Source organism: Perissodus microlepis, chromosome 7 (assembly GCF_051167445.1).
Source record: "Perissodus microlepis isolate ML-2025 ecotype Zambia chromosome 7, ASM5116744v1, whole genome shotgun sequence".
NCBI classification, from domain to species: domain Eukaryota; kingdom Metazoa; phylum Chordata; class Actinopteri; order Cichliformes; family Cichlidae; genus Perissodus; species Perissodus microlepis.
In genome coordinates, this window is record NC_140467.1 from 12,608,956 (window position 1) to 12,636,786 (window position 27,831).

The 27,831-nt window shown below is 39.5% G+C and overlaps 3 protein-coding genes across 4 annotated transcripts; all 3 read right to left on the bottom strand.

Annotated features, from left to right (window-relative positions):
• Nucleotides 1–867: 867 nt before the first annotated feature.
• Nucleotides 868–8,355, bottom strand: fbxl22 (F-box and leucine-rich repeat protein 22). Its single transcript, XM_084933482.1, has 2 exons — nucleotides 6,387–8,355; nucleotides 868–3,424 (listed from the first exon to the last, which is right to left on the bottom strand). Exons 1-2 carry the CDS (start codon nucleotides 6,956–6,958, stop codon nucleotides 3,076–3,078), a joined length of 921 nt encoding a protein of 306 aa, XP_084789608.1. The 5' UTR covers nucleotides 6,959–8,355; the 3' UTR covers nucleotides 868–3,075.
• Nucleotides 8,356–8,472: 117 nt separating this feature from the next.
• Nucleotides 8,473–20,732, bottom strand: usp3 (ubiquitin specific peptidase 3). The gene is made up of 15 exons (XM_084933481.1): nucleotides 20,280–20,732; nucleotides 19,957–20,017; nucleotides 19,320–19,457; nucleotides 19,024–19,107; nucleotides 17,205–17,286; nucleotides 16,862–16,941; nucleotides 15,309–15,422; nucleotides 14,959–15,072; nucleotides 14,601–14,750; nucleotides 14,289–14,395; nucleotides 13,946–14,026; nucleotides 13,709–13,827; nucleotides 13,472–13,585; nucleotides 10,230–10,297; nucleotides 8,473–9,646 (listed from the first exon to the last, which is right to left on the bottom strand). Exons 1-15 carry the CDS (start codon nucleotides 20,368–20,370, stop codon nucleotides 9,178–9,180), a joined length of 1,872 nt encoding a protein of 623 aa, XP_084789607.1. The 5' UTR covers nucleotides 20,371–20,732; the 3' UTR covers nucleotides 8,473–9,177.
• A 4,271-nt stretch (nucleotides 20,733–25,003) lies between these two features.
• Nucleotides 25,004–27,478, bottom strand: LOC146382661 (kunitz-type serine protease inhibitor bitisilin-3). Of its 2 annotated transcripts, none has more exons than XM_084932561.1 (6): nucleotides 27,412–27,478; nucleotides 26,247–26,438; nucleotides 25,605–25,781; nucleotides 25,418–25,462; nucleotides 25,191–25,269; nucleotides 25,004–25,088 (listed from the first exon to the last, which is right to left on the bottom strand). In XM_084932561.1, exons 1-6 carry the CDS (start codon nucleotides 27,476–27,478, stop codon nucleotides 25,004–25,006), a joined length of 645 nt encoding a protein of 214 aa, XP_084788687.1. The 2 variants fall into 2 exon arrangements, with proteins under 2 accessions (XP_084788687.1, XP_084788686.1); XM_084932560.1 differs by having other exon boundaries at nucleotides 25,418–25,467; nucleotides 25,601–25,781.
• Between the last annotated feature and the right edge of the window lie 353 nt (nucleotides 27,479–27,831).

A 27,831-nucleotide genomic window follows, 5' to 3' on the forward strand; every position in this document is an offset into this window, starting at 1 on the left:
ATGTTCTTTTAAGTGAGAAAAGGCTTTCTCCTGGCAACCCTTCCAACCCTAGTTTTCCTGCCATGAACTTTAACATTTAACACACTAACTGAGGCCTGTAGTGTGATTTTGCATCCACATCCACTTTTGGGAAGGAGTGTTAACAAGCACCTGAATGCTCCAGACCAGCAAACTGCCAGAACTTCTGCTTTTATAGATATGCCCACACTTGCTGATGATCAGTTCATCAAGTGGATTTGACTAGCAGCACCTGGCTGCTGCTTATCCTCTTAATTTTTAGGGAAGCTGTAAGGGTTTACTTAGTTTTTCACACAGGACTGCAAAGAGTCCTGTGAAAACCTTTTCTTTTTTTCACATGTAAAGGAAAAATCACATTACATCAGCTGTAGCTGCTAAAACACATGGACACATGTTCAGGTCTTTCTTCATTATCTTCCCTCACAATCATCCAACCATAAAAACACTGCCCCTGGTAGAAACAAGCAGAGCAGTGATGCTTTGATACAGTCGTGTTTTTACATGTCTGGCACTCAGTGCTGTTTGTGTGCATGACTGCTGCAGGCAGCCGGATGTGCATTAGGACTTTTTCTCCCTACTTAGCTCCTAACAGTTTCAGCCAGTATTTGATGGTAAATAATACACTTTTTGTTGTCTGGCCTCCAAACAGTGCACCTGTGTTTCAGTCCAGAACGATAATTATAGTTGGCTTGGGGCTTGCTTTGTTGGAAACCAAGATTAAAACAGTATGTGCTAGACTATCCTCTCCCACATGTAGATGAAAATAAAACTTGACTTGTCGATTTTTAGGTACGCACAGTTACAGCTAATGAAGTCTAACAGTTATGCAATGATTTCCACCCCTACCAGGTTTACGTTCAGTTTTTGTTGAACTGGTTTTAGAGATGTTTTGATTTCACTCTGTGGTCATTCTGGAGTTTGTGGTATTACTGACATGTGCTGCATTGTACTTGGAGGAATAGTCTTATTAGTTTCACTCTGTATTTTCCACCTGGTCGTCCAAGGTCCCAGCTGCACTGAGTCCAGGATTCTGTGGTCTGAGAGCCACTGTTGTAGTCCAAACCACATGGACCACATTACACTGCTTAATCAGTTTTGCATGGCCAAACAAAAAGAAAATAGGAATAATTAGATAAGGACAACTCTAGTGGGTTGTGTGCTTTTCAGATGTTCTTGTCAAACTCATATATACAAATATACATATACACTCTTTAATTTAGCATAATCTCCCATAATCTGTGTGTCTCATAAATAACATTCAATATTTGCACTTACTCAGCCGTATGACTATGGAAATAAAACACTACATGGAAAGTTTTTTCTTCCCCCTCAAAACCGTTGCAGATGTTCCCACAAGTGTTTTTCTTTCACTCTTCTGCCCATTCAGTTAACCCCAAACCAGCCTGATAGGGTTTAAGTTCAGGTCTTTCACCTGTTGGAGCTTACCATCTAGTTCTTTTCTTTCTGTGTTTTGAGTCACAGTCTTTCTGTAACATGAAACTCTCGATCAACCAGTCTGTCTTCCTTTTGTTGCCTGCCTTTTTCTCACCTTTTTCTGCTTTCCTACAGTACAGTATTATCGTAATAATGCAATTAGTGTAATAACAGTTTGTTACCAAACCACCTAGTTATAGACTGATGGCTTGCAAGAAATCAGAAAATTTGGGGTGCCTGCATTGCCTTTCAATGCTTAATTTTCAGAACAAAAGCTGTATGTTTAACAAGTTCCTAATCTCCAAAAAAGCCAGTTTTCTGTGAAGTTCATATGATTTTGGATGATGACGTTTAATTGCTTAAGCTTTGGAGGTTTACATCTTATCTTTGTATCATATCAAATTCACTTGACTTGAACTGCTGCAGTTAATTAAAAACTGGAAAACTGGGTGTCGGAAACTAGCGATTAAGGAGTACCCTGCTGCCGCAGTCACCTGTCATAAATCTGTCACATGGTATTTACAGACACGCCTGTTCAGCCTAATTTTGTCACTATTACGTAAGATGACAACTCAGGCTTAAGGCATTTTCCTCCTTGGGAGAATCCTTCCTCTCTGGATGGAGATCACGACCACACACGTGTTTGAGGGTTTTTTATGTATTTTACTTTTTAATGCTGGAGTGGTTGTAAAAAATGTAATCAAACCATCAAATGCTATTAAAGGAATAGTTTGACATTTAGGGAAAATGACTATTCAATCATTTGGAGATACACAGAGATGATTGATAACACTCCTATGCCTGTGCTGGAAATAAGACAAGGCAAAAGAAGATCTGTCATTCAGTGTGACAGCAGCTACTTTGCTGGAAGAAGAAACTTCCTGAAGTTTCCATTTGTTGCCTGTCAACTAGTCCTGGCCAAGAGACAGGTCACGTGACCCCTTATGCAAACTCAAATTTTGTCATTTTGTCATTATTTGGCACATGGGAACTCTGGACAATGTCAGGAAAACAACTTGGGACATAGCTTGAGATTGCCTCAGACACTACTGTGTTTGGTTTAGCGTGTTTGGCAGGTGAACTATCTGGATAGAGAGAGCAGAGTGCAGAGAGCAGAGCAAAGGCCATGGATACACGGGACTGATACCTGCAGCTGCTCTCACACGGGCACAGACTGACCCAATCGAACGTTGCACAGACTTTGCACAAGCGAGCTGGCAGGTCAAAGATTGTTTTGTGTCTAGTCCAGCTATGTCTATCCATTTGTGTTGTCACATTCTCAAAATCAACAAAAGTTCAGGGCTGCGGTGTGAAAACAGTTTGTGTTTCTGCAGTTGCTAAATGTCTTTTTTTAACCTTTTGATAGAATCGATCTGCTCCCTCCTGTTTCTAGTTTGTGTAGCTCCTGGTGGCATCTTCATCTTTACTACACGTTTTTCCAAAAATGTCAAATTATTTCTTGAAAATTTAAAAGAAATTTATATTTAATGTGTGTCATATAAAAGGTATAACAAAGTGAAATTAAATACAAATCATACAAAACATCACAGTAGAGTCATTACACAGTAAGTTACAGGAATGCTCCTTTATGGTCCCAGTTAGTGTGGATGTGAGCCGCTACCATCAGGAATTCTGCAGGACCTTCTGCAGTGTCCTCCTCATTGGTACCCTCTCCTCAGGCTTGCTGTCAGGGATCAAGTCAGCGCTCCTCTCAGCAGTCAGTTGAAGGGCTGGCTTCATCTCCTTACAGTGCTGCAGCCCTGCCTGAGTGATATTCCTACAAAAGTCCACCTTCACCTCCTCCAGATTGTCTCCGTGAGCCACCACGCCCTCCAGGCTGCAGTCAGTAATGCGGACGCAGTTCTCTAGGTGGAGGTAGCGTAGCTTCCTGCAGCACTGCAGCACAGAAATCACATCCCGGTCAGTGATGTGTCCACAGCCAGATATGGTTAGCGACAGCAAGTTGGGGCACCTGTGGTAGAGACATCCGTAAGACATGTCGCTTAACTGAGGCAGGTTTTCACTTTTCACACATAGAGTACAAAACCTGTACTGTGTCATCTTTACTCATAATGCCTTGGGATAAATATATACTGCGAGATGGACACATGATGTGTTTAATGACAGAGCTGTTAAATACCTAGACCTTCTGTGTACACCGAGTCCCACTGGGCCATGTGTGCTTCCTTTCTTTAAAAAGCTTTTGTGAGTAAGTGAAGAAAAAAGAGCCGACAACAATTTTAATTAGAAAACCGCTTCTGAAAACAAAATGTCAAGTGTTTCTGTGAAATGCATGCACTGCTGGATTGTCATTCAGTGCACTGCAACCTAGCGGCAGGCCAGAGCTGGTAGACAGGCACCGGGATGGCAAGGGATAGTGAGTGTCATTCATGTTGACAGATGCAGATTACATAAAGACTTACATAATCTTACCACTTCACCACATGTGAGCCCGACATATTCCAGCTGCCTGCGAGTGTTGAGGGCAGTGCCCCAGTAACCTCTGAGCATGCAGTCGATCCATGTGCCCTGCTGCATTGTTGCATGGGCTCAGAGTGAGACTTTAGCAGAGCATGTGATCGGACGCTATTGACATTAACAAAATATTGAGGAAGTCGGGCAGTGCACTAAAAAGAAACAGTTCCATTTAGAGACTCATTTGTCTTTTTTAATGACATAGGATAGGAAGTGGATAGAAGCAAGAGATAAGAGGAGTAGTATTTTTTTAAACCCATTACATAATCCACCCTCTCATGGAACTTCCACTGTGCGCAGACTCTTTTGTGTGTTGTTCCAATATGTACATACCCACTTATCTGAATCTGTCTTGCACACACACATAGAATATGTGCACTTACATACATACAGGCATTTAGTTGTTGGCGCATTAAGGCACCGCCTCATAGCACCTTGTTTTTTTAAGTGGAAAATAATTTCTTTTTAATGGGTTTCTTTGTTTGTTCCATCTGTAAGCTAGTTTTCAAATTCATTCCCATAATATTTCATATGTTCGCCAACTGTAGGAACGTAGCAGCTGAATGAAAAAAAAAAAAAGAAAAGCAAAAACCTTGATCTTTTCAAAGTAGCGAGGGCAAATATAAGTGCTTCCACCTAGCAGTGTGTGCCTAAAATGTTCAGAATTTTTTTTATGCCTTTAATTTATGTTTGAGACATGATGTAGTTCCCATTGAAAGAAACAGCAGCAAGAGCAGACTGGTCTATGTTGAGCACAAGCAGAACACCACACCACCAACCTGTAATCATGCCTGTAATGAGCCGTTTGGTTTCCTAACGGTTAATTTGTCTGGTCAAATTATCCAGTGAGCTCTAAAAGGAACTGAGACGTAGTGTACATTTACTGTTCGTGTCCTTCAGTCGTTTGAGGGGAAAGGTTTGCGTCAAAAAAAGCCTAAAACATTGCTGGAACCTTCTATTTTCTAGATTTAGTTGTAAATATTTTCCAAAGCAGCAGTCAGATAAATCTCTTAAGCACTTCATAAGCAAAAGTCACGCATGCTCTCGTTATATAAGAGAAAGCATCAGTTTATCCAAATGGTGCACAGTAAAGATCGGAGTAAAACTACTCAGAAATGTTTAACCAGTCTCATGCCAAAGCTTCTTGTGCCACCCACTGCGCAGCCCACACTATACTGCAAATCAGGCATGTTAATTAATCTTGTATAATTCTAATACTGTGACCTTAAGAAAATTGATTTACTGTAGTTTTCTGGCTCTGCAGAGTATTACACTGAAAGTACACTGCAAAAGAGGCCCAAAGACATGCTATGTTTTATAGTTTTTTCCATGTAGATAAAAAAAGAGACTATAGACACGAGGTTGGCGTCAGAGTTTGCGTGGAGTCTTATCCAGGAAGAGGCAGGCACAGACAGAGCACATGTTCATTCCTCTGACGGCAACAAAGAGCCAATTGTAGGCTCCACCTGCCTGCATAAATCTCCACTATGCAGCTGACTGGGAGGGTCTGGAGCCAAGTCACTCTTTATCACCCCCACAGCCTCTGTGTTCCCTCCCACTTTGTCACGTGCGCTTCCTTTCTTCTCACAATTTGGGAGGGTTTATCAGTATGCAGAGAGTGTGCCTTAAGGACACAGAGATGCAAGCCTCAGACGAAGTGGGTGGTTCTAAACTCTGACTCATCTCACAGCTCTCACATCACAAATCTCAAATTTCACAATACAGGAAGTCCTCACAGGGTTGTACACACGCCACTGAGACTGCCCCTTTTCCCTTCCTCTTGTCCCGGCCAGCTGTGGTGGCCAAGCTCCCTCACATCGACTGTTATTACTGGCTGCCTTGAAGAAATTATCCAGAGACCTCATTACGCCTCTCCGGGACGATTCCTGCCTGGACCCGGCCACGCACACAAGGCCAAAAGCCAAAACGGCTACTTTTCAGCGACCTATCAAGTCCAACTGTCACGTCATTCATTAAATATAATTTGATATGTGACCACAGTTATGTTAGTTAATAGAATCAGTCTTGTGTCCCACAGATGTGTCATTTTTCTGTCTCCACAGCCAGATGCGGATACGCCATCTGTTTCTAATGATCATGTTCCATGCTGCCTGCAGCTAAACATGGCAGTTAGACTGAGCGACGTGCCTTTAAATGAAAACCATTTGGTTCCCTGATGTGGGTGTAAATGACCCTGAAAGCAACATCCCCTCCCCCAAATTGTGTGAGCATCCTCAAGACATAAAGAGAGACGCAATTTGTTCTCGTGCCAGTGTCAAGATGAACACAAGCTGCACAGGCTGTGCCAATGTCATGTTAATTCTACTCTACTTTTAAGGTGTTTAAAAGTCAGTGCTTGAGGTATTATTACAGGATATTACAGTGTCCTCTCTCCTCTTTTGTCAGTTGTCATTCTGATCACACAACACAGCAGGGGAGAGTCACACACAAACACTCACATATAGCAGACATGGGCCAGGAACGTGCTGACCAGGCTTTCGTGTTTACTGCAGATGTTCTTCTGAAATGAGCTCTTCAACCAGTCCTCGATGTTGCACACTTGCAGGACCATGCTGGAGTACCAACTAATAGTTAAGTAACGCAACGAGGGTCCCAGCACAAAGTTGTCCTTCCTGAGCTGACAAGGGGAGCTGAAGTGGAGTAGATTCCAGAGACAGGGGTCCAGGAAGACCTCACGCAGCTGATGACAGGTGAGGGACAAACTCCTCCGGCTGTCCTTGTCCAGGAAGGAGAAAAGGTGAAGGAGACACTCACGGTTGAGCTGAATGAGATGCATGGTGTGTTGTCCTGAGACATAGAGATAGGCTTCGTCCCTGGGGCAGTGGTAGGCCTGCTGGTAAGCAGCAACAATGAGCCCACAGCCCGTATTGTGTGGCCTAGATACATGATGCCCCCTCAGGCACACCACACAGGCCTGCACATATAAGGCCGTAGAGCACAGGCTATTTTGGGAAGACAACTGCTGTGCAGTCAAAGATGGAAGTGTTTGAGCCATACGCTCCCTTTCCATCTGTCATGGCTCTCAACAGGCAGCAAGCGCTGGATTCAGCCAGATGTTTACACTGTCCTGGCCTAGTTCTCAGATACACACTAAGAGACATAAAAAAAGAGAAACACCTTCACTGGGTAGTGCAGAAACACCTGTGCAACAACTACGGTTAGGGGTCAAGTTGGAGGGAAAAAACAAACCTAAAACACCTTAAGAATTATGAAAAAATTCTGTGATACTTTTAAAAACAGAGGTAGTGAAAAATAATGGGATGATATATCAGTGTCAAATTTTTACATTAAATGATTCTTTGCGAAATTTACCAATGTTTAAAAAAAGTCTGTATTTAATGTACTTAAAGGGATCTGCATTCCCTGCATTGTGATCAAGACCATCAGAGAGCCACATAACGTGGAAAACGCTTCATGTGAGTGAAAGTCACGAGCCGTACGCAGGACTTTGCCTCAAGGAACAGACAGTACTACAACTCAGAGTGTGTTTGTTCAGTCGGCTCGCAGAGGACGTACCGAGTTGGCAAAAGGCAAAATACCATTCTGCCCATGTCATCACTCCACACTTCCTTGCCAGCTTTTTCTACGTCACTCTTTATCGGCGATCTCTATAAAAAAGCAGGACACTGGGAAATTCCACTGCTGGAAGGCGGATCACATTCTGTACTCTGCGTCACCGTGTCACGACGCCCCTTACAAGATCTCCAACGTTGTTTTTTCCACATTTGTGATATAATCAAAAAATGTGAAAAAACAAAACAAGGGGGGCACTTGTATCACTGATGGGGACAGAATAACAAACCACAGCCACCTGTGTGCAGGCGATGAAGAGCAGCTGCTCCTCAGCATACAGGAGTGCCTGTTCCTGCCAGAGTGAGACGGCTCACTGGGTGGCACGTGTGCCGCGGGGAGGGTGACTCTGCGAGTGTGTGCGTGTGTTTGTGTGGGGAAGACAACAGAAAGGCTCTCATTTTAGAAGTCCTACTTGGGTCATATCAAAGCCAGCTAATCATTACAAAGCATAATAAGGGTGTTGAGACAGTTGTATACTGGAAATACACATGAAATATATTTTAGTATGCATGTGTCTACTGTACACACACACACACACACACAAAAGGAAAAAAACTGTTCCTAACATATGCATCAATAAATAGTTTGATGACGTTTAATTTGCATAACGTACATGAACCTGTTTAGAAAATAGATTCGCAGTATAAGCTTAAAAATAGAGGCTAGTGTAGAAACATTAGTGATGCAGTTGTTTAATTCCTCCAGAGCTGCTCGCTAGGTTAATATCCCTACTCCTGACTAATAAACAGATTTCTATACATGTTTTTCTTCAATATTCACTCCTGCAAAATCTTAACTTGGAACTACACTTTATTAGTTTTGGTCTTACCATCTTTCCTTGTGACAGTGCAGTAACCACCACCTAACGTGAACCGTGGCGTCTTGTTTGCCTTTTACTGCAGCGGGTCGGCCGGTTGCCGTCAATGATAAAAACAGCCCAACACAAACATCTTAATAAAATGTTCTCCATTGTATTCTGTCATGTTCATGTTGCCTGGTACACATTTGAAGAGAATTTCACTTCAGGTCCCCGTGTATGGCCATTTCAAATCAACATAAAATGTTACATGATACTCCAGCATCAGTACAGGCAAACTTTTTGAGAATGATCACTTCTTTTTACATTGGTTCTGGTCAAGAAGTTAAAACAACTTTCTAAAGCCCTAATGAGCACCAGTCAGTCATTGCATTCTAAATCTTAAAATATCCTCTAATGACTGGAAAACAGAACTACTGGGCTCTTAAGGTGAAAAATATGACATCTGAAACTTTAAAAACAATAGAAATGCCAAATATTACACAGTGTTCTTGACAATGAATCTCTTCAGTCTAGGCTAAACATTGGACCAACTGAGGTTTTCCAAGGCTAAAGCTTCATTACGTTAAACTTTAAACGATCACCTTTGGAATCTATTGGATATGGAGAAGTCTACCTCGGTATGAGGGCACATCATCGAGAGAACACATGCAAAAAGTCCCACTAAACAAATTAAGCAGCAAGTTAAAACATGACGCTTTCAAACAAATCATAACACAAGAGTGAAAATGTGAATGTTATGTGAAAATTATAATCAAGCACGGTGACAAATGTGATTGAGGTGAAGTCGAAACAAAAGTCACGAGCTGGTCTGAGGCAGTGAAATCTCAAAGAATTATTTATTGTGCAACAGTTTGTAGAGCTTGGTGAGATTCTTCTGTTGCAGCCTTGTCTGAGGTATCTGCATCTGCTGCAGCTTTCACTGATACTGTGTCACCCTCAGCCAGTGTAGCCATGTCTTTGTTCACATCTACCTCCTCTTTCTCGCCCGCGACATCCCCGTGTGACGATGCTGCGTCCGCAAAATCCATATCTGTAGCTACTGTATTGGCTACGACTGTGTCCTGAGAAACTATTTCTGGAGAAACACTGTCCACAGCTGCAGCGTCCATGGCAGGCTTATTCGTGGCTGTGCTGTTTGATGCGCTTGTGTCAGAGGGCACCTGACCAGTCCTCTCTACGTAGAAGAGGATGTAGGCTTTGGCCTTCCTCACTGTATCCTCATTGGTCAGAGTCACTGTGCTGTCGTTGAAGTGGTACCAGTGACCCTCATGGCTGCCGTACGCTGTATAATGCCCCGACCCAACCCTGTGAACACAAACACACGTCATATTCTGCTGCCTGCTTTCATGTAAGACTTCATCTATCGTTGCTGAAGCAAGAGGGGAGAATTCAGCTCGACAATATAGCAGCAGTGCAACACTGCCACCTAGAGGCCAAAGACAAAAGCACTTTGATTCTGTTTGAATCTAAATGTGTTTTCAAGGACTTGCAGCCTAATGCCTTTTAGCAGCTACATGAATTTTTAAACTGCAGCTTTCACAAAGCGGATGTGATCCGGCTATACAGTAACTCAAAGCTGGCAGATAATAATGCACAGATCCATAGCCCAGTCTTGATTGCATGTTAGGATTCAATTCCTTATTCTTCTACAACACAAAAAATACACTCCTACAAAAAAAAAAAAAAAAAAAAAAAAAAACATGGATCAAGCTGGCCCTTTTATCCAGAGGAAATAATTAGTCATCAAGTTAATTCAGTTATTAATTATAGCTTTGATTCATGACCTCTAAACATGGATGCTTCTTGACTAAGAAAGCTGTGTAATTACCGCATTTTACGCCATCTAACAAATCAGGAAAGGAAGACTCAACAATGTTAAACTACTCACCCAGATCCATGATGCACCACGACAGCAACAAGGTCATACAGGCAGCTCCCTGGTAACGACTTCTCTGGCTGCAAACACAACAGAGCAAAAGGAAAATGCCGTGGAAATGCCCTTAACACCTGGAAGTGGATACAAGCCACAAACTGGCAGACAGATAATAATCAAAACAGTTTACACTCCTTCAGTTATGAGTAGAGATGTACGCGATTAATGGACTACATGTTTAAACGCTGCTGCACTATCTAGTCCAGGGGTGGGCAATCTCAGTCCACGAGGGCCGGTGTCCCTGCAGGTTTTAGATCTCACCTTGGGTCAACACACCTGAATCACATGATTAGTTCGTTACCAGGCCTCTGGAGAACTTCAGGACATGTTGAGGAGCTAATTTAGCCATTTAAATCAGCTGTGTTGGCTCAAGGACACATCTAAAACCTGCAGGGACACCGGCCCTCGTGGACTGAGAATGCCCACCCCTGATCTAGTCAGTACCAGAATTACGAGTCAGTTAAGCCTGTTTTTCTTATTTTATTCATGTACAATGGCAGTTACTGGTTGAGCTGGGATACAGGGACACTGACCACTTCCAGTTCACCACACTTTCGATGGCAGTTGAACAGATTAAAGCAAGTAACAACCATGGTAACAAGGCTGTTTTGCAGTATTTTGATGTTTTAAAAAACAAACAAACAAAAAATAGAACAAAGCAGTTGTATATCAGCTTCGCCGGAATAAACTGGATTAGAGCCAAGCAGTGGAGGCCAGGTGTGACCACATTCTTCATGTGGAAGCTCCCAGAAAAGAAGGTCACTGCTGCTAGCACTGCTGAACTCACAGAGCCAAAACAATCTCACTCAGTGTGTGTTTGCAATGGTTTAAGATGTGTCACACTTTTAGTGAGGATTAAAACATGATTTTATTAACAAGGAAAATTATTGTTTTCATAGACAAAATTATTTCTATGAAAAATGCTAAAATTTCTCCATTTAAATTCTGTTCACTTTTTAATGTTTTCCGAGGATTTTCTGTCGTTTTGACTAGATCAGTTTTTCCTGTTATTTAGCAAATTAGCTGCCAACATCCCGAGCTCTCACTCATTACTTGTATTTGTGTACATGTGTTGTTTGACCTTCTGTGTGAAGAACAATGTACAAGACTATTTTTATCTGTTGACAGAGCAAAAGGAGCAGATCTGCAACTGAGCTCTTGGACTGAAAAAAAAAAGCCACACAAACATTAAAAATTTATGTTTGCTAATAATTTTAAAGTACAAACCCAATTCCAAAATAATGTAAAAACAAAAAAGAAAAAAAAGAAAGTTTTACTACTGTTTACGTTCAACTCCATCTTGGATTGCTAACTCAGGGTTGGTGGGCTCTGCCGACTTTCCTAATGAGAAATAAAAGCCGAGTGGGCATTCCACATCAAATTCCATATGGGAACTCAGAAATCCTGAATTCTGGCTTATTCACGAATGCCCCATTAAAAGAACAGCCAGAGAAGCAATTAGCAACTTATCCAGTTAATTGGCAACAGATGATTGGGTATAAAAAGAGCATCTTAGAGTGACAGAATTTCTCAGAAGTAGACAGAGGTTCACCAATCCACAAAAAATGGCATCTAAAAAAAAATGTGTAACAACTCTTTATCTGCAGTACATAATAATGAAAGGATTCACAGAATTTGGAGACAAAGGGACAAAGCTTAAAATCCATATTGGATGTGGTGATCTTCACTCAGTCAGCAATGCATTAAAAACAGACATGATTCTGTCATGGAAAACTCCATCATACAGAGAAGCAGCCATATGTGACTTTGATCAAGAAACCTTGCAGTTTTCTCTGAGCCAAAGCTCATTTAAAATGGACCGAGGTAAAGTGTCTGCGTTCAGACAAATCGAAATTTGAAATCCTTTTTGACAGTATGGGAGTGCACGATCTTTTTCAAGGTTGGCCTTGCATATTTCAGCAAAACAATGCTAAACTTTATATGTAACCCTGTCTCTGCTCCTTTGAGACATGTTGCTGCATATAAAATATATAAAATTAGCTTATATATTGCTTAAAAAGGTACATTTTCTCAGTTTAAACACTGGATGTGTTTTCTATGTTCAATTATGAATCAAATATGGATTTATGAGACATTGGCATTTTACAGTGTCCCAACTACTTAGGAATTGTGGTTGTATGTTAGGAGAAGCTCTCGTATTATAACAAAAAACTGACATACTTATTGCACAGCGGTCAGAAAAGCGATTTGCTGTAGAATAGCACCCCCTGAAGCTCTGGAGCATTCAGACAAACAAGATTAATACTTGTCACAAGTACTCTGAATTCCAGACCTTACATAAAGATATAATCAAAAGCAGTTTATGCCCAGTATAAAACTGTTTGCACTCTGAAATGAAATGAAACAGACACTCCATGTCCCCGAATCAGACATAGGTGTGAATCAGCCATCACAGCATCTTGCAAAGTTGTGAACACAAGCACGGACCTCCTACGTAACCAGCTGGAGATCTATCAGAAAGTCACAAATGCAGGTGGTAACCACTGATCCAATAATGAAAAATGCATTCGCTACAGATGGTAGTTTAACAACCCAGGTCTGTGCACTACTGTTAATAATTTAGCATATTTCTTTAATACTTTATTATCAATCAGAGCACTCGTGTACATTTTAGGACACCAGCCTCATCAACCAATCACAATCAGTGTCACTGCCAACAACCACAATGTGTTTTTACCATTGTGTTGATATAAATTCTTATTTAGATGAATGTGTGATACTTTTTTTAAATGTATTTTTTTTTTAAAGTAACAAAACTATAATGCTTCATTACAAAAAATTCAAACTAGCATAAGTAAACTACGTTCCTGTTGTGATCTTTCCTACCACACTGACTTGAATACCAACAAATTTCCACAATGGTAATTTCTGTGAACTTGTTTTTCTGTCGTAAGAACAGAAAAATGGAAAAAGATGATCATCACTGGCTGTACAAGTGTTTACTGATACAGCACTGTGAGCTTTTTAGCAAATTTCTGCAAACATTTACTGCAGTTTTTATGAATTTTAGCTGGTGTGTTTTCTCACCAACCTACTCTGGCCTTTGTATTATCTGCCATTAAAAGCACATCTTACACTTTCCTGATTAAACTGCAGATCAGCATTTGATCTGCCTCTTAAATGTAGCTGTTGTGGAAAAACAAAGAAAATAAAAAGTCTGTCAGTGTTGGGCTCACCTCAAGTAAGTAGCCTCTCATGTCCAGACCTTTCAGTGGAAATTCTACATAGGTATCCACCTTGTTTCTCAAAAAGGCAGTCCAGTGGAACCGTTTTAGGTGCAGGCACAAAACCTATGAGTAGAAACAAAAGTGCAATTTATTTAAGAAGTAAAAGCAAACATATGTTTTTATAGTTTCATAGTAGATACAGGGAAGTGTATATTAAAATATATATATATATATATAAAAAAAAACCTTTGGCAGCTTCTGGATCCAAAACTTCTTGGTTGATTTCTGTCTCTTTTTACACTTATGGCAGTAGTACAGCTCTGTGTCATCGAGTTCTTCCAGGTCGGTGAAGCTATGTAAGCAGTCTTAAAGAAAAACAAAAACGAATACACACAAAAAAATTAAGAAGCTCTGAAGAATTTTAGTGTCACAAACTTTGAAACTAGGTCTATAAAAGATCATTTTTGACTACAAGAAACTTACCACGTAGAGTGCATGTTGGCACTGGCTCTTGGTCCTTATTTCTCTTTTGTCTGAACTGACTGGGAATGTCCAAAGACAGATCTGAGTAAAAAACACACAAGGGGAAAAACATGAAATGTCACGCACCATCAGGCTATATCAAGTTTAACTCTATAACTCTATAATAAATGGGTTTTCATTCATTTATTTGCTTTATGATGTAGAGCAACAATAAAAAGATTTGCTACAGAAACCCAAATTTATTTTTGTGTTATCTTGCCAAACACTGACACATGAACTTTGCTGTCTGGGACAACAAAAGCCGCTCAGTGTGTGGTTTCACTGACAAAGGTTTATGTCTTACCAAGAAATGGATCAAACTTTCGAGATTCTGTCCCACAAATTAGGCAGTTGACTTCATTCTGAAGTATACCACCAAAAATGGATGTCACAACACTGGCGGTCCCATTTCTGTAAAGAATAAAAAAAAACATGCAGTAGCTTTTACATTCAAGTTCTAGTGGCTTACTGCTAAACACGGTCATGCCGATAGTATGTTGTTACAACTAGTCTGTTTTAACTGGAAAAAAGTAGGAAATATTAACTATATGCAAAAAAATTCAGGATCCCGCTGAGACAACAAAAGCAAAATCAGTGTATGGTTAGAAGGACTCACGTGCAGCATTTGCCATCTGTACTAGAGAGTCTGACTCCATCCTGAGGTGAGACTGGCTGAGACGCCCCGTTACGGCTGTACTGTAGCTCCCTGTGGAGGTGGTCCAGTAAGTAACGCATGAATTCATGGGCATCCTGCTGCTGATAACCTCTGCACACACAAACACAGCTTTAAATTGCATTCATGCAATGACTCACAATGGTTTACTGCAGTTTTTTGATACACAATGCACCTTTGTTAGTAGTGTGACTAAAAACGGTAACACTTCGGAACAACAACAGAAGTGAAACGGAAACAGTTTCCTGCTCTGCATTAGCAGCTTAACTTATAGAAAACAGTTTTTACAATGTGGGTGTACCTGAAACTTGGCATGATTTTCCATATGGCATAAAACAAGGAGTCTGGACTGAAGGCGGTCTGGTTCCCTTGCCATAGGGAACAGAGAGTTTTCCTGAATTCCTCCACCAAAGATCTGTTCAACATAAAGCAACTTTAATTTAGACTTAACCGAAATAATTTTCTGGATTTTTAAATTATACCTGATTTTTTCTTCTTCATTTGCCTACCTATCTTTTCCTTTTCAGCAAAAACATTAGAACTGGATGCCTTACAGAACCACTCACAACTAACAATGTTGCCAATTTTACTTGCTGAAATTAACGTTAATTATTGCCCATAAATCGTCCCTCCTTCAGAAGAGGACCTTACACACTGTTGTCCCCTTGGCTGCGGGTGTGGTACATCCTCCTTCCTGCCGTCTTACCACTGCGTAGAGCCACAGCAGGCAACTCCTTGAAATAGCAGCTGAACTGCTCGATGTTGCTGTCAAAGAAACAAATTTTGCCATCAGTCGTCTCAAACGTAACATCAGCAGACAGCCGACAGGTCACGAATTAAAGGAAAGAGCAGGAGAGTGTCAAAATAAAATGCTGGACGATTAAACGCTGGGAGAACAGGTTCAAAGCACCTTCGCATTGATTCTTAAAGTCTCTAAACCTTTAGTTGAAATAGCAATGTCCCAGTATGCCCCATGAACTGAAGCAGCGTTATCCTGAAAATATGGAAATGCTTCACTGTAGGATAAAAAGGCAATCACTCACAATGTCTATCTATTGATCTGCAGTCACATTTTCCTCAGAGGAGACAAGTGGGCCCAAAACATGCTAGTAAAAATACCCCCAGTATAACACACCTACCAGATCACCTCACTATAGGGGTCGAGGATCTAAGTTCCAAATACACTATGTGCACAAACGTATTGGGTGACAACATCTGCAGGAGCTTCTGTATCTATTTGCAGATACAGTATAACAGGCTTTTGACAATTTTGCCTGTTCATCCAGAAGAGCCTTTGTGAGGTTAGACACTAATGTTTAACAAGAGGGCCTGGCTCGCAATCTAAACTCTAATTCATCCCAAAGTTATTCAATAGGGTTGAGGTCGGGCTCTGCGAGACAGTCGAGCTCCCTTCTCTAAAGGTTCCCACACAGTTGGATACGTTTTTCACAAATGTTGGTAAAGGAAGAGTGCATGGATAGGTGCTTGATTTTATACAGCTATGTTAAAGGGTCTGAATTCACTGATTAAGAGGTGTGGCTCAAAGTTACATACAATGTATGTACATGCTTTCAAACAAAGTTAACTTCATATTTGAAGGGATGATGCTGGAACCAAACATACATCCAACCTTTGGACTTTTAAAGCAAGAGTAAGTGTGGAAAACCTGAAAAACACATGCTGTGGCCCACACAAGGTTTTAACCTTTGTTTTCATGTTTGTTGGCAACCATGAATGAAAAAAACTACAGCTGAAACTGTCCTAATACATCTAATTATTTATTCACTGACTTTAAAGAGGCAGCAGAAGTTGCCAGGTGATGACAACCTGACAAAATAAAATTCAAAGCAACAAATTTGCTTATTCGTGACATTTTTTAGATGTTCAAATTACTAATCAATATATTGAAAATGAAAAAAAAAAAAAAAAAGATATTTTGCAAGAATACTAGCTTCGTTGTCTGTAAATGTGGAACCCCACTGCTCTAATCCTTTAGCATTGTGACTAAATGTGTATTATCTGGGAAACCTGGCCTTTGACTGTGTCTTGTTTCCAAGCAGCCTCTGTAATCCCCCTAACTGTGCCCCAGACTATATTAATAAAGGATGACTGCTCGTGGGGCCCTGGCTCTACAGGGGCAGAGCCACTGAATCGTGCCACAGACTCGGTTCACCACCCACATACCTCGTCCTCAGTGCACTTACCTGAGGGACTGCAGAATGGCATTCATGAAGCATGTGTTTCCAAGGTTGCGCAGGCCTGTAGCACCTAGAGCCACGCCATCCTGAGAGAGACGAGTATATGTGCATGTTTAAAGCCATATGGAAAAATTCTGCTTTAAGCTAACATTTAAAGTCAGTTGGCGTACAGCTCTATAAAGACGCTGTGACTCATTTAATTGAAGCCCTGCACCACAGTGTAAAAAATAGTCTTGTAAAAGTTTTATGAGTGGTGCAGTCTTTTGTGCTGGGAGTGTGATTCTAAAGTAGCTGCTATCTTTACTTCTTTTTTCAAGGCAGCAAACATTTGCCTTGAACTATTACTTACACTGTCTTTTAACAGCTTGCCATCTCCTGCTGGGCTGTCCTGAAGTTTCCTTTTCCTCTGTCGCTCACCCATTAGTGCTGAACTGTAAGCAGAAAAGATTACTTGCGTCACCCGGATAAAGCAGATTACTTTGGTGCATGTCTTAACTTGCCTAGCATACTCTTAGAGTAGGGCTGCAGGTATCAATTATTTTAGTAATCAAGTAATCTATCGATACTGAAATATTTAAGTTGAACTGTTTTACAAAATCTCTAATAAAAAAACAAACTAAACTCTCTGATTGTACAAACATGCCATATTGAATTACATTTTTAACTAAACATTTTCTTTAATGCAGAACTATAGAAATAATCTCAAGTAGAGTCAAAGGTCAAACTTGAATAAAACAAGATGTATATGCAAACTTGTCCAAAATAAGGACAATGTTGGATAATACCTCCCACCCACTGCATGATATGCTGGTCAGTCACAGGAGCATGTTCAGTGAAAGACAGAGTACCAAAAAGCACCACTGAACGACACAGGAAATCATTCCTGCCTGTGGCCATCTCCCTGTACAACTCATCCACTTAACACACTGTATACTGCAATAGCTACACCCTTTTTGCACATGCTCTCCTCTTATTCAGCTATTTATCAATAGTGACTTATATGTATATAAGTCATGTATATATTGTGTCTATTTCTTACTCAGTGTATTGTCTTTGTTACCGTTTATACTGGAGCACTGTAACCAAAATAATTTCCCCTAGGGATCAATAAAGTATTCTGATTCTGAAACTAAACTAAGGCATAAAAACTTACCTTTACTGTATTCTTGGAAGGCTCTTCCTGTGTTTATGTTTTAGTGTTGTTGAAACAGACGTTTTGTAGACATTAATTAATACTGATAATAATTCAGTGTCCAGCTTAACAGCCACCAGGACAATGACTCAGAATGTACTGGCCCATGTACATTTGTCATTGTATTGTTTAAAAAAAGCTATTTAATTAATACAATATTTTATATTACTTCAATTTCAATCTGAACAGTGTTACAAAAGCCTTGAAATTATTATAGTTTACTACACTCCATCCCCCCCTTTAGACTCATCCCTGTTTGCTGCAGGTTTCGCTTCAATGTAAAATAGGACAGCTGCCATCAGCCTTCAGTAAGCTGTATAATTTCAACATGGTGTTAGACTAAGTTAACAGTTCATCTGCAGATTTTAATACAACTTCTGGAGGTTTACTGCAGATTTTTGCGCCGTGTAAAACAAATGGCGGTGGATGGAGCAGCTACAAAGTTCGTATGAGTTTGTTGATCAGGTGCTTTGATGACGACCTCCTGCTAGCTGTTTCCCAGTAAGGATTTTATTGGTGATCACTGTTCCTATGATCACTGTTCCTGTGTTTTCTTTCACTCAGTCTGAGCTCAGCGTGGCTCCACCTCTGTATACAAACTCTGGCTACGCGTTTAATTATGTCAGTATCATCATCACTGCTGCTGTTGTGTTTTTGTTCAAAATTGGGAGCTGCGTGGACTTAATGTTGTCAAACTTTCTATTCATATGCTGGTCCTTAATATGTTTGAATTTCTGTTTTTCGTGACAAATGCAGGTGAAAAACTTGTATTTACATCATTTAACACAACGGTGTGTGTGTGTGTGTGTGTTAAATGAACCATTGAAGCAAAGAATTTGCATTGACAATTTTTATAATCGAACTACTCGATGAATCATTGCAGCCCTACTCTTGAGATATCAAAACAAATTGTCCTTTTTAAACAGTAAAAGGCAACCATGACAGTAAAATGAGGAACATATTGTTTAATACTTACTTTTCTAAACTCTGAAGATGTTCCCGCAACTTCTGCACTTGCCCAAGTTTGGTGTCGTTCACAACAAATTCATCACATCTGTAACTATTAAATACACATTAACAACAAAATATTATTATTACAAATATACTAATATTGTTACATCTTTCTCCGGTAGCACAGAAATGTGGAAGAAATTATTACAATCGATACAGATTTTAATAAAGTTGGATTATTTTATTTTATTTTTTAAAATGACAACACAATCCTCTCACTGGTAAGAGATGAGTCAGACTGTAGTCAGAGAGAACACTTACCAAAACACACTGTAGCTGCTGCAGTCCATGCAAACAGAATGATGGATTTTCTCTTTTTCATGTTTCTCACCCTTCCTTTGACTAACACAAAGGACTTGATTCTCTTCAAAGTGTTTCTTTGCATGCCCATTGACATATCTATGAGGAAAGAGACAGCTTTATAAACACACATCTGGAATTTCCTTGAAATGACTCAATAGTTATGCTCAAAAATGTATTTATTTTTGGTTAAAAGGTTTTACGCAATTACGCAAGGGGAATGTTTTAAAATCAGAAGTGTTTTTTCCCCTCCCAGAAGTTTAACAAGTGTTTGTTGTGTTATAAAGCTTACAAATGTGAATTGAATTCTGGAAACACATTTTTTGTTTAAAAAAAAAAAAAAAGTTTGGCAGAATATTTTTTACGTTTTATTAAACAGAATAAGCACAGGCTAGGGCCAGTATGATCGATCATATTAAAATCATAACTGAGGGTTTTTCACAGTCATCTCAGTGACCAACGGCTGCAGTCTACACCGCTTTATTTAGTGTGTCCTTCAGTGACTGAATGATTGAAGTTGTTTGTCCCAAAGTCAATAGCTTCCTTAATAAAATTACTAAGAGAGCGGTTTAGCGGACAAAGCAAAACCCAAACTCACCGTCCACAATGAACCATCAGACAGGTAAGGCAAATCCATGGACTTTTATTAGACCTGCAAACTGAACATAAAAGATGATTCCGTTTAATGAACTCGCATATCTATATAAATAATTCTCTCAACAGTCATAAAGATATGGCGAATTGTGATTTGCCCTTGCGATATCTGCTGTTGACTCGTGGCTAGTGCTTACCTAGCAGACAGAAATATGGCAGTCTGCTCACAAGTTGGCATCCAAAAATACTGCGCACCGAGCTACGCTTACGTACAACGAAATTAATTTTACTGAAGTAAAATGAAAGACAGAAAAACGCTCCTCTTACCGTTGCAACACCAGGAGGACGGAGTACCGTTAGGGAACCTGGAAGAATCAAAGGCACCGCTTATGTTTGAGCTCAGATGAGGGCACTCCATCAGCTCACGATTGTGAGTGAACCGACGTTATAACCAGCACTAACACACCAACGGTACCGGGACCCGGGAAGCTAACAATAGTTAGCCAATTAACCTAAAACTAGCTAGCTAACGTTAGCAGATCTACTACTTCTGGTGGCGAACGCACGTTTTCCTGCTTTTGCTTACGCCGACGCGTTATGCAGCTATTGTATAGCTTCCATAATTTCACATTAAAACTGTTTACATAAATAAAAAGAGCCGCTGCTTCCACCCGCACATACTGTAAGATGAAATCGTAACCTTATCTTTGGTGTTAAGAGGTACCAGATAACTGCTGGCGCTTTCCACAAACAAATGGAAATGGAAATAACTTGAGGAAGTGACGTACTGTCTGCCGGCTCACACACACACAGACAAAGATTAAAAACTTAACCAGAGAATTTTTCCCACCACTTCCGTTTTCGCCCACCCCCCCCTTTTAACTGCTGCTTAAAGCTGGCCAAAGCCACGTTGTAAATCGACCTTACTTTGGGACAGCAGCTCTTTCTGTCATGTTTACTGATATTTTGATGCTCCAGTTTTTAACAAAACAGCAGCTATTTTCATTTTGAAATTGCATGTAAACGCATAAGTAGCTTATAACACTAGTAAAGGTTATGTTCTTAGTAGTTACACAAATATTAACATCAATTTTGCCACGTCCTCTATAACGTTTTGTTTTGTTATGTTTTTCGTCGCAGGTCATTAGTAAGTTTCCCTTGTTTAAACCTCGGTCGCCAACACGCATGCGAGCTTATGATGACGTCTATTTTCGTGTTTCGGCATCGTGTGCTGTCCTGTAGGTGACGAAGGGGACTTTAACGTTTAAAAACTTTAACAGTATCACCACGTAACTCTGCAATTAATCGCTGGGATAGAGATTGTTTGCCAAATTATTAGGGAAATGTAATAATTTGTTTCTTGGGCCTCACGACCACTTTACATCAATTTTGTAAAACGCGACGATACAAGATTATCAATATTTAAGATTTTTTTTATGTGGATATCATTCTGGTCAACTGGGATGTTGATGAAAAATTACTATTATTCAATCATACCTAAAAATTTACTTAATGATTTTGTTACCATTTAATAACCGAGTAAACGTGGACAGATGCTACTTCTACCTGTTAAGCTTCATGGTCTGTTAAAATTAAATATCACTGATTAAGTAACCTATGACAAAGGGAACTTTTACCATTAACAATTAACAGATGAACCTATTACACAGTGTCTTTAAATGTAGAAAGTAGTCAATAACTAGGGACTTAATCCGCTGACCACATTAGCTGAAACTGCAACATGTGCCTTTTGAATATTGGAGAATAGTTTCTAATATAATCTACACATAGCTAAAATACTTTTTCTTTAAGGCCTGTTAATTCACTAACACACATTTAAACAATTTTGCACTTAATTTTGGTCCTTCTGAAAGAGGAGGATTAAACTGATTCAAACTAAGTTTTTTCTATATCATCAGCAGAGATGTACTACAAGAGTTTTATGCACATAGACATACTCCTATGAGCCAGGGTCAGCCACATGGCCAGCATAACTTGAGGTTCCTGGATAAAGGTTTGTGAGCCGCCATCTGCTTTTAATTTCTAAATAAGTCCTCAGATCACACCACCAACGCTGAAACAGCACTTACTTTAGCACTTCCATTAAACACAACCTTATTTAGGACTATGCTCCACATGAATACATTATAAAGTGAAATAACAAAGAAAAACTAGATCTTGACACTGGTCCCCTTTGCAGAAGGTGTCAAGTAATAAGCAGTAATGCAGGGTTCATCTTTCTTCACCTTTAAAGGTCCCAACGCATTCACCCCATTATTAAAAGTTATTATGCACTCACACATTTCTAGTACCAGGTTGGACCCCGTTTTGGCTTCAGTGCTTCCTTAATCCCTTTTTGGCATAGATTGAACATTCATCACAGATTCTGGTCCATGGACAGATCCATGCTTTGGGATTGTCTACCCCAAATTCTAACTCTGCCCTCCAAATTTTACAGCAGAAGTTTCATCAAACAAAGCAACATTTTTCCAACTTTTCTGTTGTCCCAGTTTTTTAATGAAGTCTCTCTTTCCCACCTTTAGCTGTCAGCAGTGGCACTTGATGTCGTCTGCATCCGTAGTACATCTGCTTCATGTTCGACATGTTGTACATTCAGAGATGCGCTTGTAGATATCTCAGTTGTAACGACTAAGATCTGAGTCACTGCTGCTTTCCTATCCGCTCGAAGCAGCCTGACCATTTTCCTCTGACCTCTGACATCAGCAAGGCATTTTCACTCTGAGAACTGCCACTGTATAAATTTTCTTTTTCAGGCCATCCTCTGTAAACCCTAGAGATGGTCTGTGGGAAAATTCCAGTAGATCAGTAGTTTCTGAAATACTCAGAGCAGTCTGTCTTGCACCAACAACCATGCCACATTCAAAGTTGCTTAAATCACATTGTTTCCCCTTCTGACACTTGGTTTGAACTTCAGCAGGACATCCTGACCATGCATGTGATTCTCTTATTAGAGGTTTGCTTTAAGAAGCAGATTTCATTAATTTATTTATAAAGCACATTTAATGACAACACAGAGTTGTCCAAAGTGCTGTAAAAAGTAATAATTAAGCAGTGACATTAACATCAACAACAGGTAAGAAAATTAAAAGAAAATTAGGATAAAAAGAATTGGTAACTCTCATGTAGTATCGAAAGCCAAAGTGAAAAAATATATTTTAAGATGGGATTTTTAAAAAGTGACAGTTGGGGCCTTTCTAATGTGGAGAGGTAGATCGTTCCACATTTTCGGCGCCACAACCACAAGCGCCCGATCCCCTCTATGAACCATCCTAGACTTGTGTAAGGTAAGATGTAAATGATCACTTGATTGAAGGGCTCTAGAGGGTGTACAAAGCTCTAAAAGGTCAGACAAATAGTTTGGCGCGTGGCCATTTAGCGCTTTATAAGTCAAAAGTAAGATTTTACATTTAATTCTAAAAGTCACTGAAAGCCAATGAAGGGAAGCAATCACCGGCGTAATATGTTGGTGTCTCTTCACACGAGTCAAAAGGCGAGCGGTCAGATGAATAGTAATTTTCACCCTTATTCTCACCCTAATGAAGTAGCGGTCTCGCATGTTGTTTACTGATTTTTTAAAAAATGAGCTCCTGCTCCCCACATAGCTTTCTGAAAGTGTGCTGTATTTTTTCTACCATAGTCATGGAAACGAAGCAAAATAATGTTGATTATCTACCCTAACCCCTGATTCTGTGAGTATAGTGTAGCTCTCTCCTGGATGGTAAGAAAACCCCAAAGTCCATCTGTACACATTACAGCCAGCATCAGGCCCAGAGCAGATACTGTATGTGTGTACTTGCATAATTCCCACATGGAAGTCAGGAAATACCAATGAATGAAAAAGATTTAAGAATGCACTGCAACACAAATATTAATATGAAAACACAATAACTCACATGCAACTCTTGCATTCCTGTTTGCCCAAAGCTAATTGTAAAATTAGCCATATGGAGGTGCAGATGACGAGATTGGACAAGGACCCATGTTTTTTTTATTTTTAAAGACAAGTCATTTTTTGCAGCATGGGACATTCTAGCCAACAATGCAGCTGCATATATCCCAGCTGTATTTCTGGAATTAACAATGAAAAAAAAAAACAAACATCCAAATAAAAGAAACAGCATCTTTTATTGAACCAATCAGACAATGTTACAGTTGAATTTGATCACTTTTCAACTTTGCTCCAACTCAAACAGTACAAAAGCACCTTAAAAAGAACACCCTGTAATGTAAAACAACGCTCAGGATATTTCCAATCTTTTATGAACATTTATCCCCCCTCACTAACAAAAAATAGAAAAAGACATTAAGATCAATTTCTACCAGCACATTTATTAAAATCAAACATTCCATGTTCTGTGAATACTTTTTATACCCTGAATACAATACAAAATAAAGCAATACTAAATGAAGAATATGAAGATGTGAGAAGATAGGAAGGAATGCGTTTTTTATAATTAGATCATTACTGCCTGTGCAAGTGTTACAAATGCTGAGTAAGAAAACATAATCACAGAGAGTGCATAAGACATCATTGTACAAAAAACAGTTCTAAATATACATGCTGGGCTTTGAATTGGCACGTGCATTCAGACTTCAGACGTTTTTTCATCAAATCCCCAGGTGTCGATCCAGTTTTGGAAACAGTGAAATATTATGAGCTCAAACTACTAACAGCCTTTCAAGCAACAAATGAACGTGAAGTTGTTTCCTGTCTCCTGCCTATGTTTGAATGCTTGTGTAAAACACTGCCTGGGTTCTAATGACCCCAAATTATTGATGCAAGTCTTTTAGGTTGTTTTTTTTTTTTTTTGATTATTTAACTATTGCTACTATTACAACGATCTATTTTCTATTCATTTAACAATGACTAATTCTATTGATCAAAGCTTAAAAAATAATTAAGAGATAGAAATGAAATAAAACACAATATTTCAATAATGTAATGACTATTATAAGGAAATCAAAACTAGTGGACGGATTATTGCCCAAAACCAAGCTGATAAAATCTAAATGTTGCTCTTTGAAGTTTTCTATGACATTTCAATGTCTCTCTCTGCCTGAAGAGGCGCGTCAGCCTGGGGCTCTTTACTTTTCCCAGCACCCTTCTTCTTTTTCCTAGAGGAAGTAAAACGAGTATTAAAGTAATTGTAGAAAAATTGCCATTACCAGTGGGGAATGATCTTTCTTTTCGTTTAAGGCAAACAAAATTGTTCTTACTTTGACTTAAGCGTTAGGAAAACCACCGTTCCGATGATAGCAACAACGATGAGTGCAAGCAAAACTCCACAGATGATCGCTGTTAAAGAGGGTGGCAGTTTAACAATAAGGTTTGTGTAAGTGGATACGGTGCTAAATAAAAAGCTAGTGAGAAGTTGACTCATAATAGTTAAAGCAATCTGTTTTTCTCACATTATGTCCTTTAAGGTTAAAGTGTGTCTACTGACCGATTGGAGTGTCTGGCTCATCCTCCTCTGCCTCATTACCATCATCTTCAAACAAAAAACAAACAAAAAACATGTTATCGTACTGCGTGTTTTTTTTAATTAACACTGACTCATTAGTTAATATTCAATAACATATTGATATATTAACATGTAACAGTGACAGTAAAAGAGAGATGTGTGTGCTCACCATGGATGCCAGCACAGGTGGAGTTGCAGCTGATAATGTCAAAAAATCTGTTTCCATTTCCGAGGCATCCAGTCCAAAGGAATTTTTTGCATTTGTCATAAACAGAGTCATAGTAGTATCTCAGATATTTTCCATTGCATGTACCTTCCATCTTTTTAAAGTGGCAAGCTTTCCTAGCTGTGGGGAGAAAACATCATCGTCACTGATCACTGAGAGTATCCATAACAATGGCTGCTAATTAATTGATTGATTAATTATAACTGTAAGGCAAATCACCCGAGAGATTTACTTATTTTTAGGAAGATGTGCTCTTTCACCACTTGGTGGCGCATTGCAAATACTCAATAGCTCCTGTCCTTCCTACAGCTGCTTAGGACTTAAAGAAATTGCATGTGGACAAAACTGTTAAAAAAGGTTTTTGTGCTGATAATATGCGACACAATGATCATTTTTCTTTTTTCTTCTGTCAGTTCTCTCTCTGTTAGTTACACTGAAGGAGTTGTCTGGCCTAGGCCAGGGCTAGTTTATGTTCCCAAGTTCTTCAGAAAGTCAGGAAGAAAGATGTTTTGTGTGTGTTTGGATTGGATTTTGCATATTAACTAGTAAGTGGTTAGAAAACGATTTATTCAAAATGATTCTTACCATCCATAGGGTAGACATTTTCTGCATTGACTGAACAGTTTCTCAAGCACTCTCTTTCATTTTGGAAACGGTTAGCATTTCCCCCTCCACCGTTGTACAGGAAAGGACTGCACTGATCTTTGCTGACATCATAATACACAGCAAAGTTGAAGCTTGATCCCTGACCCGCATCAGCAGGTAGTCGACAGAATTCTGTTGGATGAGAAAGAACATAATGTAAGAAACATTTTATATGCAAAAAAATTTGAGTGGATGTTTTGGTTTTTAAATAATACACATAATATAGTATACTCTAAAATATAATGTTCAAACAGAAATGTAGCTAATGTTTAACTAACCTCGTCAGCAGAGACCAACTCCCTGTTTTTATGATGGCAATAAAAAGTATCATTTATGGCACATTTTCAGCTCTCCCGCCCTTCATAGGTTTCACAGTAAGGAAGTGATTTCAAACTTTTTATAAACATAGTTAAACTTTAATTCAATTAAATATCCATTAATTTAACCTGCTATTACCTTCTGGGTGCTGAAAAGCTGCACCCTTTCCTATTCTATTACTCTGTGGTGCAGTGAGATGAAGTTGTGAGTTAATATTGTTTTAGCTCAGCATGTCCATAACGGTCAGGCTCAGACAAACATGATCTCAGTGCTTTGTGCAGTCGTGAAGAATATGTAAATAACATTTACAGTATGTCAAACAGCCAGAGTGAAAACAGTCATTGTTGGCGTCAGTTGGAAGTCGCTACATGACTTATGTCTCGTTAGACTTGCAAAATAAATATAAACATTTTTTTTCCTATTGAACTGATTAAAATAGGTCTAAGCAACACTATGTGATTCCACACACTGCACCACGCACAGGCTGTGGTGCAGTTCATCCACTCATCTCAGAAAAACTGATAACAGAATCGCCATGTTGGTCTGAAAGGACTGAAGGTGAAGCTTATCTATTTGATTCAGTTTTGGTCACCAATCATGTATATATTAAAAAACTAAACAAAAAAAACAGAAACACAAGTCTCCAGTCTTTGTGATTTTTTACTAAAGATGAGCTCAGTGAGCTGAAAGCCTGGTTGATAATGAAAAGTAAACCTCACGTATAAAAAAGCGCTCGGCTATTCTTTTTGTTTAGCAAGTTAAAGAAGAAAAAAAAAGTTTTATATACCTGGAATGTTGGAATAGCCGATTTGGAAGGCTGAGAACACAATCCCCAACACCAGAAGGCCCGTCATCTTGCTGCTTGCCTTTGTGCTGTCTTTCATGGAGTGAGAGAAGGTTATAAACTACAGTGGGAGTGGGTGGTCATAACTGACCTTTGGACCAGAGTTTCTCTAATGGGGACACCTTTAATCGAAACAAAGGGTAGTCATAGTGCTTTATTACCTTTACTGTATAGAAGAAGTTAAAAACAGTTATTGCCACTCCTATTTTGTGTTATTGTGATCGCATACAACACAGCAGAAACATACACATATACACTCACCGACCCTTTTTCAGGTACAGCTGTTCAACTGCTTGCTAACAGAAGTATCGCATTGCTGTAACTTCATGGATTTGGATATGAAGATATGGTTAAGATGACCTT

What these genes read in the sequence shown, in the direction of transcription:
- fbxl22 (XM_084933482.1), bottom strand. Translation starts at nt 6,958, where the DNA reads ATGGAAAGGGAGCGTATGGCTCAAACACTTCCATCTTTGACTGCACAG. An exon ending in CTGGCCCATGTCTGCTATAT is followed by an intron (nt 3,425 to 6,386) that starts GTGAGTGTTTGT and finishes TCTCTACCACAG; the next exon opens with GTGCCCCAACTTGCTGTCGC.
- usp3 (XM_084933481.1), bottom strand. Translation starts at nt 20,370, where the DNA reads ATGGAGTGCCCTCATCTGAGCTCAAACATAAGCGGTGCCTTTGATTCT. An exon ending in AAAATCATGCCAAGTTTCAG is followed by an intron (nt 14,751 to 14,958) that starts GTACACCCACAT and finishes TTGTGTGTGCAG; the next exon opens with AGGTTATCAGCAGCAGGATG. An exon ending in GGATCCAGAAGCTGCCAAAG is followed by an intron (nt 13,586 to 13,708) that starts GTTTTTTTTTAT and finishes TTCTACTCATAG; the next exon opens with GTTTTGTGCCTGCACCTAAA.
- LOC146382661 (XM_084932560.1), bottom strand. Translation starts at nt 27,478, where the DNA reads ATGACGGGCCTTCTGGTGTTGGGGATTGTGTTCTCAGCCTTCCAAATC. An exon ending in CGGCTATTCCAACATTCCAG is followed by an intron (nt 26,439 to 27,411) that starts GTATATAAAACT and finishes CTCATCCAACAG; the next exon opens with AATTCTGTCGACTACCTGCT. An exon ending in TTCCTAACGCTTAAGTCAAA is followed by an intron (nt 25,089 to 25,190) that starts GTAAGAACAATT and finishes TACTTCCTCTAG; the next exon opens with GAAAAAGAAGAAGGGTGCTG.